General features: G+C 54.5%; 1 protein-coding gene across 3 annotated transcripts in view; it reads left to right on the forward strand.

Annotated features, from left to right (window-relative positions):
- Positions 1–11,296, forward strand: part of MYO18B (myosin XVIIIB) — a 345,583-nt gene extending 334,287 nt beyond the window's left edge. For all 3 annotated transcript variants that reach the window (XM_075568956.1, XM_075568957.1, XM_075568958.1), the window contains one exon: positions 11,106–11,296. In XM_075568956.1, the coding sequence (XP_075425071.1) occupies positions 11,106–11,119 (14 nt within the window). In that variant the 3' untranslated portion in view covers positions 11,120–11,296. The remainder of the gene's footprint in view (positions 1–11,105) is intronic.
- The last annotated feature ends 392 nt before the right edge of the window (positions 11,297–11,688 follow it).

The raw sequence follows: 11,688 nt of genomic DNA on the forward strand, positions 1-11,688 counted from the left end.
AAATTGGATCTTTGGCATGGATCCTTTATTTATTTATTTTTGTTTCAATTTTTTTTAAAATTATTTTTGATGAAAACCACTTAGGAGTTATATGAAATGATCTATACTACAGAACAGTAAATGTCACTTTTAACATATTTCTTTTTCAACCTTCTGATGGATCCTTTATTTGATGGTAACCCAAAACCTGCACTGCCTCACACTGCAATAAGGGAGGATTAGGGTTAACCATGCAATTTCTTTCCATTACCCATTTTTTTCTGCCAAAGGGGACTGCAGCACGTTACAGAAAAGGGTTAAGGCAAAGATAAGAGGTTTTCCTACATTTGTCAAATTGTTAATTTGCTTTAACGTGATAAAAAAAAGAAGAAATCAGACTTAGATCCAAATTCGCCATGACCAAATTACAGTGGTAATGAAAGTGACTGCAGTTCTTATATCCGTCACACGGCTAATTCGCAAAGCAGCTGTTAGAATTGTGAGACTTTCCAAGATCAGCTGCAGTAACAGCGTCACGCGCAGCGCTAGGAATGATCGGCTGCAATAACAGCCTCACGCGCAGCGCTAGGAATGACCAGCTGCAGTAACAGCCTCACGCGCAGCGCTAGGAATGATCAGCTGCATTAACACCCTCACGCGCAGCGCTAGGAACGACCGGCTGCAGTAACAGCGTCACGCGCAGCGCTAGGAATGATCGGCTGCAATAACAGCCTCACGCGCAGTGCTAGGAATGACCAGCTGCAGTAACAGCCTCACGCACAGCACTAGGAATGATCAGCTGCAGTAACAGCCTCACGTGCAGCGCTAGGAATGATCAGCTGCAGTAACAGCCTCACGCACAGCACTAGGAATGATCAGCTGCAGTAACACCCTCACGCGCAGCGCTAGGAATGATCAGCTGCATTAACAGCGTCACGTGCAGCGCTAAGAATGATCAGCTGCAGTAACAGCCTCACGCGCAGTGCTAGGAATGATCCGCTGCATTAACAGCGTCACGTGCAGCGCTAAGAATGATCAGCTGCAGTAACAGCCTCACGCGCAGTGCTAGGAATGATCCGCTGCAGTAACAGCCTCACGCGCAGTGCTATGAATGACCGGCTGCAGTAACAGCCTCACGCGCAGCACTATGAATGGCAGGCTGCAGTAACAGCCTCACGCGCAGCGCTAGGAATGATCAGCTGCAGTAACAGCATCACGCGCAGAGCTAGGAATGACCAGCTGCAGTAACAGCCTCACGTGCAGCGCTAGGAATGACAGGCTGCATTAACAGCGTCACGCGCAGCGCTAGGAATGATCAGCTGCAGTAACAGCGTCACGCGCAGCGCTAAGAATGATCAGCTGCAGTAACAGCATCACGCGCAGCGCTAGGAATGATCAGCTGCAGTAACAGCCTCACGCGCAGCGCTAGGAATGACCGGCTGCAGTAACAGCATCACGCGCAGCGCTAGGAATGATCAGCTGCATTAACAGCATCACGCGCAGCGCTAGGAATGATCGGCTGCAGTAACAGCGTCACGCGCAGCGCTAGGAATGATCAGCTGCAGTAACAGCCTCACACACAGCGCTAGGAATGATCAGCTGCAGTAACAGCCTCACGCGCAGCGCTAGGAATGATCAGCTGCATTAACAGCCTCACGCGCAGCGCTAGGAATGATCAGCTGCAGTAACAGCCTCACGCGTAGCGCTAGGAATGATCAGCTGCATTAACAGCCTCACGCGCAGCGCTAGGAATGATCAGCTGCAGTAACAGCCTCACGCGCAGTGCTAGGAATGATCAGCTGCAGTAACAGCCTCACGCGTAGCGCTAGGAATGATCAGCTGCATTAACAGCCTCACGCGCAGCGCTAGGAATGATCAGCTGCAGTAACAGCCTCACACGCAGCACTATGAATGGCAGGCTGCAGTAACAGCCTCACGCGCAGCGCTAGGAATGATCAGCTGCAGTAACAGCATCACGCGCAGCGCTAGGAATGATCAGCTGCAGTAACTGCGTCACACGCAGCGCTAGGAATGACCGGCTGCATTAACAGCCTCACGCGCAGCGCTAGGAATGATCAGCTGCAGTAACAGCGTCACGCACAGCGCTAAGAATGATCAGCTGCAGTAACAGCGTCACGCGCAGCGCTAAGAATGATCAGCTGCAGTAACAGCCTCACACGCAGCGCTAGGAATGATCAGCTGCAGTAACAGCCTCACGCGCAGCGCTAGGAATGATCAGCTGCAGTAACAGCCTCACGCGCAGCGCTAGGAATGATCAGCTGCAGTAACAGCCTCACGCGCAGCGCTAGGAATGATCAGCTGCAGTAACTGCGTCACACGCAGCGCTACGAATTATCAGCTGCATTAACAGCCTCACGCGCAGCGCTAGGAATGACTGGCTGCAGTAACAGCCTCACACGCAGCGCTAGGAATGACCGGCTGCAGTAACAGCGTCACGCGCAGCGCTAGGAATGATCGGCTGCAATAACAGCCTCACGCGCAGCGCTAGGAATGACCAGCTGCAGTAACAGCCTCACGCGCAGCGCTAGGAATGATCAGCTGCAGTAACAGCCTCTCGCGCAGCGCTAGGAATGATCAGCTGCAGTAACAGCCTCACGCGCAGCGCTAGGAATGATCAGCTGCAGTAACAGCCTCACGCGCAGCGCTAGGAATGATCAGCTGCAGTAACAGCCTCACGCGCAGCGCTAGGAATGATCAGCTGCAGTAACTGCGTCACACGCAGCGCTACGAATTATCAGCTGCATTAACAGCCTCACGCGCAGCGCTAGGAATGACCGGCTGCAGTAACAGCCTCACACGCAGCGCTAGGAATGACCGGCTGCAGTAACAGCGTCACGCGCAGCGCTAGGAATGATCGGCTGCAATAACAGCCTCACGCGCAGCGCTAGGAATGACCAGCTGCAGTAACAGCCTCACGCGCAGCGCTAGGAATGATCAGCTGCATTAACACCCTCACGCGCAGCGCTAGGAACGACCGGCTGCAGTAACAGCGTCACGCGCAGCGCTAGGAATGATCGGCTGCAATAACAGCCTCACGCGCAGTGCTAGGAATGACCAGCTGCAGTAACAGCCTCACGCACAGCACTAGGAATGATCAGCTGCAGTAACAGCCTCACGCGCAGCGCTAGGAATGATCAGCTGCAGTAACAGCCTCACGCACAGCACTAGGAATGATCAGCTGCAGTAACACCCTCACGCGCAGCGCTAGGAATGATCAGCTGCATTAACAGCGTCACGTGCAGCGCTAAGAATGATCAGCTGCAGTAACAGCCTCACGCGCAGTGCTAGGAATGATCCGCTGCATTAACAGCATCACGTGCAGCGCTAAGAATGATCAGCTGCAGTAACAGCCTCACGCGCAGTGCTAGGAATGATCCGCTGCAGTAACAGCCTCACGCGCAGTGCTATGAATGACCGGCTGCAGTAACAGCCTCACGCGCAGCACTATGAATGGCAGGCTGCAGTAACAGCCTCACGCGCAGCGCTAGGAATGATCAGCTGCAGTAACAGCATCACGCGCAGAGCTAGGAATGACCAGCTGCAGTAACAGCCTCACGTGCAGCGCTAGGAATGACAGGCTGCATTAACAGCGTCACGCGCAGCGCTAGGAATGATCAGCTGCAGTAACTGCGTCACGCGCAGCGCTAAGAATGATCAGCTGCAGTAACAGCATCACGCGCAGCGCTAGGAATGATCAGCTGCAGTAACAGCCTCACGCGCAGCGCTAGGAATGACCGGCTGCAGTAACAGCATCACGCGCAGCGCTAGGAATGATCAGCTGCATTAACAGCATCACGCGCAGCGCTAGGAATGATCGGCTGCAGTAACAGCGTCACGCGCAGCGCTAGGAATGATCAGCTGCAGTAACAGCCTCACACACAGCGCTAGGAATGATCAGCTGCAGTAACAGCCTCACGCGCAGCGCTAGGAATGATCAGCTGCAGTAACAGCCTCACGCGCAGCGCTAGGAATGATCAGCTGCAGTAACAGCCTCACGCGTAGCGCTAGGAATGATCGGCTGCAGTAACAGCATCACGCGCAGCGCTAGGAATGATCAGCTGCAGTAACAGCCTCACGCGCAGCGCTAGGAATGATCGGCTGCAGTAACAGCATCACGCGCAGCGCTAGGAATGATCAGCTGCAGTAACAGCCTCACGCGTAGCGCTAGGAATGATCAGCTGCATTAACAGCCTCACGCGCAGCGCTAGGAATGATCAGCTGCAGTAACAGCCTCACGCGCAGTGCTAGGAATGATCAGCTGCAGTAACAGCCTCACGCGTAGCGCTAGGAATGATCAGCTGCATTAACAGCCTCACGCGCAGCGCTAGGAATGATCAGCTGCAGTAACAGCCTCACACGCAGCACTATGAATGGCAGGCTGCAGTAACAGCCTCACGCGCAGCGCTAGGAATGATCAGCTGCAGTAACAGCATCACGCGCAGCGCTAGGAATGATCAGCTGCAGTAACTGCGTCACACGCAGCGCTAGGAATGACCGGCTGCATTAACAGCGTCACGCGCAGCGCTAGGAATGATCAGCTGCAGTAACAGCGTCACGCACAGCGCTAAGAATGATCAGCTGCAGTAACAGCGTCACGCGCAGCGCTAAGAATGATCAGCTGCAGTAACAGCCTCACACGCAGCGCTAGGAATGATCAGCTGCAGTAACAGCCTCACGCGCAGCGCTAGGAATGATCAGCTGCAGTAACAGCCTCACGCGCAGCGCTAGGAATGATCGGCTGCAGTAACAGCCTCACGCGCAGCGCTAGGAATGATCAGCTGCAGTAACAGCCTCACGCGCCGCGCTAGGAATGATCAGCTGCAGTAACAGCATCACGCGCAGCGCTAGGAATAATCAGCTGCAGTAACAGCCTCACGCGCAGCGCTAGGAATGATCAGCTGCAGTAACAGCCTCACACACAGCGCTAGGAATGATCGGCTGCATTAACAGCCTCACGCGCAGCGCTAGGAATGATCAGCTGCAGTAACAGCCTCACACACAGCGCTAGGAATGATCGGCTGCAGTAACAGCCTCACGCGCAGCGCTAGGAATGATCAGCTGCAGTAACAGCCTCACACACAGCGCTAGGAATGATCGGCTGCAGTAACAGCCTCACGCGCAGCGCTAGGAATGATCAGCTGCAGTAACAGCCTCACACAGCGCTAGGAATGATCGGCTGCATTAACAGCCTCATGCGCAGCGCTAAGAATGATCAGCTGCAGTAACAGCGTCACGCGCAGCGCTAAGAATGATCAGCTGCAGTAATGGCGTCACGCGCAGCGCTAAGAATGATCAGCTGCAGTAACAGTGTCACACACAGCGCTAGGAATGACCGGCTGCAGTAACAGCCTCACGCGCAGCGCTTGGAATGATCGGCTGCAGTAACAGCCTCACGCGCAGCGCTAGGAATGATCAGCTGCAGTAACAGCCTCACACGCAGCGCTAGGAATGATCAGCTGCATTAACAGCCTCACGCGCAGCGCTAGGAATGATCAGCTGCAGTAACAGCCTCACGCACAGTGCTATGAATGACCGGCTGCAGTAACAGCCTCACACGCAGCGCTTGGAATGATCAGCTGCAGTAACAGCCTCACGCGCAGCGCTAGGAATGATCAGCTGCAGTAACAGCGTCACGCGCAGCGCTAGGAATGATCGGCTGCAGTAACAGCATCACGCGCAGCGCTAGGAATGATCAGCTGCAGTAACAGCCTCACACGCAGCGCTTGGAATGATCAGCTGCAGTAACAGCCTCACGCGCAGCGCTAGGAATGATCAGCTGCAGTAACAGCGTCACGCACAGCGCTAGGAATGATCAGCTGCAGTAACAGCCTCACACGCAGCGCTAGGAATGATCGGCTGCAGTAACAGCTTCACGCGCAGCGCTAGGAATGATCAGCTGCAGTAACAGCATCACGCGCAGCGCTAGGAATGATCGGCTGCAGTAACAGCCTCACGCGCAGCGCTAGGAATGATCAGCTGCAGTAACAGCCTCACGCGCAGTGCTAGGAATGATCGGCTGCAGTAACAGCCTCACGCGCAGCGCTAGGAATGATCGCCTGCAGTAACAGCCTCACACACAGCGCTAGGAATGATCAGCTGCAGTAACAGCGTCACGCGCAGCGCTAGGAATGATCGGCTGCAGTAACAGCCTCACGCGCAGCGCTAGGAATGATAAGCTGCAGTAACAGCGTCACGCACAGCGCTAGGAATGATCAGCTGCAGTAACAGCCTCACGCGCAGCGCTAGGAATGATCGGCTGCAGTAACAGCCTCACGCGCAGCGCTAGGAATGTTCAGCTGCAGTAACAGCGTCACGCGCAGCGCTAGGAATGATCGGCTGCAGTAACAGCCTCACGCGCAGCGCTAGGAATGATCGGCTGCAGTAACAGCATCACGCGCCACGCTAGGAATGATCGGCTGCAGTAACAGCCTCACGCGCAGCGCTAGGAATGATCAGCTGCAGTAACAGCATCACGCGCCACGCTAGGAATGATCGGCTGCAGTAACAGCCTCACGCGCAGCGCTAGGAATGATCGGCTGCAGTAACAGCCTCACACACAGCGCTAGGAATGATCGGCTGCAGTAACAGCCTCACGCGCAGCGCTAGGAATGATCGGCTGCAGTAACAGCCTCACGCGCAGTGCTAGGAATGATCGGCTGCAGTAACAGCATCACGCGTAGCGCTAGGAATGATCAGCTGCAGTAACAGCGTCACGCGCAGCGCTAGGAATTATCGGCTGCAGTAACAGCCTCACGCGCAGCGCTAGGAATGATCGGCTGCAGTAACAGCCTCACGCACAGCGCTAGGAATGATCAGCTGCAGTAACAGCCTCACGCGCAGTGCTAGGAATGATCGGCTGCAGTAACAGCCTCACGTGCAGCGCTAGGAATGATCGGCTGCAGTAACAGCGTCACGCACAGCGCTAGGAATGATCAGCTGCAGTAACAGCGTCACGCGCAGTGCTAGGAATGATCGGCTGCAGTAACAGCCTCACGCGCAGCGCTAGGAATGATCAGCTGCAGTAACAGCCTCACGCGCAGCGCTAGGAATGATCAGCTGCAGTAACAGCCTCGCTCAGCGCTAGGAATGATCGGCTGCAGTAACAGCCTCACGCGCAGCGCTAGGAATGATCAGCTGCAGTAACAGCCTCACGCGCAGCGCTAGGAATGATCAGCTGCAGTAACAGCCTCACGCGCAGCGCTTGGAATGATCGGCTGCAGTAACAGCCTCACACGCAGCGCTAGGAATGATCGGCTGCAGTAACAGCCTCACGCGCAGCGCTAGGAATGATCGGCTGCAGTAACAGCCTCACGCGCAGCGCTAGGAATGATCAGCTGCATTAACAGCATCACGCGCAGCGCTAGGAATGATCAGCTGCAGTAACAGCCTCACGCGCAGCGCTAGGAATGATCGGCTGCAGTAACAGCGTCACGCGCAGCGCTAGGAATTATCAGCTGCATTAACAGCATCACGCGCAGCGCTAGGAATGATCAGCTGCAGTAACAGCCTCACACACAGCGCTAGGAATGATCAGCTGCAGTAACAGCGTCACGCGCAGTGCTAGGAATGATCGGCTGCAGTAACAGCGTCACGCGCAGCGCTAGGAATTATCAGCTGCATTAACAGCATCACGCGCAGCACTAGGAATGATCGGCTGCAGTAACAGCATCACGCGCAGCGCTAGGAATGATCAGCTGCAGTAACAGCCTCACACACAGCGCTAGGAATGATCAGCTGCAGTAACAGCCTCACGCGCAGCGCTAGGAATGATCAGCTGCAGTAACAGTGTCACGCGCAGCGCTAGGAATTATCAGCTGCATTAACAGCATCACGCGCAGCGCTAGGAATGATCAGCTGCAGTAACAGCCTCACACACAGCGCTAGGAATGATCAGCTGCAGTAACAGCCTCACGCGCAGTGCTAGGAATGATCGGCTGCATTAACAGCATCACGCGCAGCGCTAGGAATGATCAGCTGCAGTAACAGCCTCACACACAGCGCTAGGAATGATCAGCTGCAGTAACAGCCTCACACACAGCGCTAGGAATGATCGGCTGCAGTAACAGCGTCACACGCAGCGCTAGGAATGATCGGCTGCAGTAACTGCGTCACGCGCAGCGCTAGGAATGATCAGCTGCAGTAACAGCCTCACGCGCAGCGCTAGGAATGATCAGCTGCAGTAACAGCCTCACGCGCAGCGCTTGGAATGATCGGCTGCAGTAACAGCCTCACACGCAGCGCTAGGAATGATCGGCTGCAGTAACAGCCTCACGCGCAGCGCTAGGAATGATCGGCTGCAGTAACAGCCTCACGCGCAGCGCTAGGAATGATCAGCTGCATTAACAGCATCACGCGCAGCGCTAGGAATGATCAGCTGCAGTAACAGCCTCACGCGCAGCGCTAGGAATGATCGGCTGCAGTAACAGCGTCACGCGCAGCGCTAGGAATTATCAGCTGCATTAACAGCATCACGCGCAGCGCTAGGAATGATCAGCTGCAGTAACAGCCTCACACACAGCGCTAGGAATGATCAGCTGCAGTAACAGCGTCACGCGCAGTGCTAGGAATGATCGGCTGCAGTAACAGCGTCACGCGCAGCGCTAGGAATTATCAGCTGCATTAACAGCATCACGCGCAGCACTAGGAATGATCGGCTGCAGTAACAGCATCACGCGCAGCGCTAGGAATGATCAGCTGCAGTAACAGCCTCACACACAGCGCTAGGAATGATCAGCTGCAGTAACAGCCTCACGCGCAGCGCTAGGAATGATCAGCTGCAGTAACAGTGTCACGCGCAGCGCTAGGAATTATCAGCTGCATTAACAGCATCACGCGCAGCGCTAGGAATGATCAGCTGCAGTAACAGCCTCACACACAGCGCTAGGAATGATCAGCTGCAGTAACAGCCTCACGCGCAGTGCTAGGAATGATCGGCTGCATTAACAGCATCACGCGCAGCGCTAGGAATGATCAGCTGCAGTAACAGCCTCACACACAGCGCTAGGAATGATCGGCTGCAGTAACAGCGTCACACGCAGCGCTAGGAATGATCGGCTGCAGTAACTGCGTCACGCGCAGCGCTAGGAATGATCGGCTGCAGTAACAGCCTCACGCGCAGCGCTAGGAATGATCAGCTGCAGTAACAGCCTCACGCGCTGCGCTAGGAATGATCAGCTGCAGTAACAGCCTCACGCACAGCGCTAGGAATGATCAGCTGCAGTAACAGCCTCACGCGCAGCGCTAGGAATGATCAGCTGCAGTAACAGCGTCACGCGCAGCGCTAGGAATGATCAGCTGCAGTAACAGCCTCACGCGCAGCGCTAGGAATGATCCGCTGCAGTAACAGTGTCACGCGCAGCGCTAGGAATGAACAGCTGCAGTAACAGCCTCACGCGTAGCGCTAGGAATGATCAGCTGCAGTAACAGCGTCACGCGCAGCGCTAGGAATGAACAGCTGCAGTAACAGCGTCACGCGCAGCGCTAGGAATGAACAGCTGCAGTAACAGCCTCACGCGCAGCGCTAGGAATGATCAGCTGCAGTAACAGCCTCACGCGTAGCGCTAGGAATGATCAGCTGCATTAACAGCCTCACGCGCAGCGCTAGGAATGATCAGCTGCAGTAACAGCCTCACGCGCAGCGCTAGGAATGATCAGCTGCAGTAACAGTGTCACGCGCAGCGCTAGGAATTATCAGCTGCATTAACAGCATCACGCGCAGCGCTAGGAATGATCAGCTGCAGTAACAGCCTCACACACAGCGCTAGGAATGATCAGCTGCAGTAACAGCCTCACGCGCAGTGCTAGGAATGATCGGCTGCATTAACAGCATCACGCGCAGCGCTAGGAATGATCAGCTGCAGTAACAGCCTCACACACAGCGCTAGGAATGATCGGCTGCAGTAACAGCGTCACACGCAGCGCTAGGAATGATCGGCTGCAGTAACTGCGTCACGCGCAGCGCTAGGAATGATCGGCTGCAGTAACAGCCTCACGCGCAGCGCTAGGAATGATCAGCTGCAGTAACAGCCTCACGCGCTGCGCTAGGAATGATCAGCTGCAGTAACAGCCTCACGCACAGCGCTAGGAATGATCAGCTGCAGTAACAGCCTCACGCGCAGCGCTAGGAATGATCAGCTGCAGTAACAGCGTCACGCGCAGCGCAACTAATGATCAGCTGCAGTAACAGCCTCACGCGCAGCGCTAGGAATGATCCGCTGCAGTAACAGTGTCACGCGCAGCGCTAGGAATGAACAGCTGCAGTAACAGCCTCACGCGTAGCGCTAGGAATGATCAGCTGCAGTAACAGCGTCACGCGCAGCGCTAGGAATGAACAGCTGCAGTAACAGCGTCACGCGCAGCGCTAGGAATGAACAGCTGCAGTAACAGCGTCACGCGCAGCGCTAGGAATGAACAGCTGCAGTAACAGTGTCACGCGCAGCGCTAGGAATGATCGGCTTCAGTAACAGCCTCACGCGCAGCGCTAGGAATGAACAGCTGCAGTAACAGCGTCACGCGCAGCGCTAGGAATGATCCGCTGCAGTAACAGCCTCACGCGCAGCGCTATGAATGATCAGCTGCAGTAACAGTGTCACACGCAGCACTAGGAATGATCAGCTGCAGTAACAGCCTCACGCGCAGCGCTATGAATGATCAGCTGCAGTAACAGCATCACGCGCAGCGCTAGGAATGATCAGCTGCAGTAACAGCATCACGCGCAGCGCTAGGAATGATCAGCTGCAGTAACAGCCTCACACGCAGCGCTAGGAATGATCAGCTGCAGTAACAGCATCACGCGCAGCGCTAGGAATGATCAGCTGCAGTAACAGCATCACGCGCAGCGCTAGGAATGATCAGCTGCAGTAACAGCATCACGCGCAGCGCTAGGAATGATCAGCTGCAGTAACAGCATCACGCGCAGCGCTAGGAATGATCAGCTGCAGTAACAGCATCACGCGCAGCGCTAGGGGTGATCAGCTGCAGTAACAGCCTCACACGCAGCGCTAGGAATGATCAGCTGCAGTAACAGCCTCACGCGCAGCGCTAGGAATGTGTTGACTTCCAAATTAATGGAGGTGCGTTTTTTCATTTGTTTTTTTTCTGCACAGGCCCCGCAAAATGAGGTATTTGCCCCTGGATCGAAGGAAGAATTGTGACCGCGTGGATTCTCCCGCCTGAGGCTTTGCGCAGTGTGGCTGCCGACGCACAGTAATATAACGATTGATGAATGGCTGCAAAATGAAGACCCTGTTCTGTAACATGTTTTGCTTTATTATAATAAAGTACTAGTTTTCTCACAGTTTGCGTGTGCCTGTATTTAAACTGTTCCAAAGAGCATACATCGCACCATATGCTATGTATTTCACGTATGTACAGATGTCGCAGGCGTCATTGCCCCGTTAACGCAGCGTGTTTTTCCGTAGTAGTGCGATTGAAAACAATGGTTCAGGACATAATATTTAACGCATTCTCTTGTGTGCTTTAACGGGGGTAATAACATCTGCTGCATCTGTATATATTAAACAACACACAGAACCCCAGCAAGCTCTTTTTGGGAACCCCTGAGCCCCCACAAAATATATATGTGTATAAGTGTCAAAAAGGAGTGCTATTGAGCGTGGCAACTGTATACAACAAGCGACAGAGAAGCCCAATGCTACAACCAATATGACTAAAATACACAGTAAAATA

This window comes from Ascaphus truei, chromosome 13 (genome assembly GCF_040206685.1).
Source record: "Ascaphus truei isolate aAscTru1 chromosome 13, aAscTru1.hap1, whole genome shotgun sequence".
Taxonomy (NCBI): Eukaryota; Metazoa; Chordata; class Amphibia; order Anura; family Ascaphidae; genus Ascaphus; species Ascaphus truei.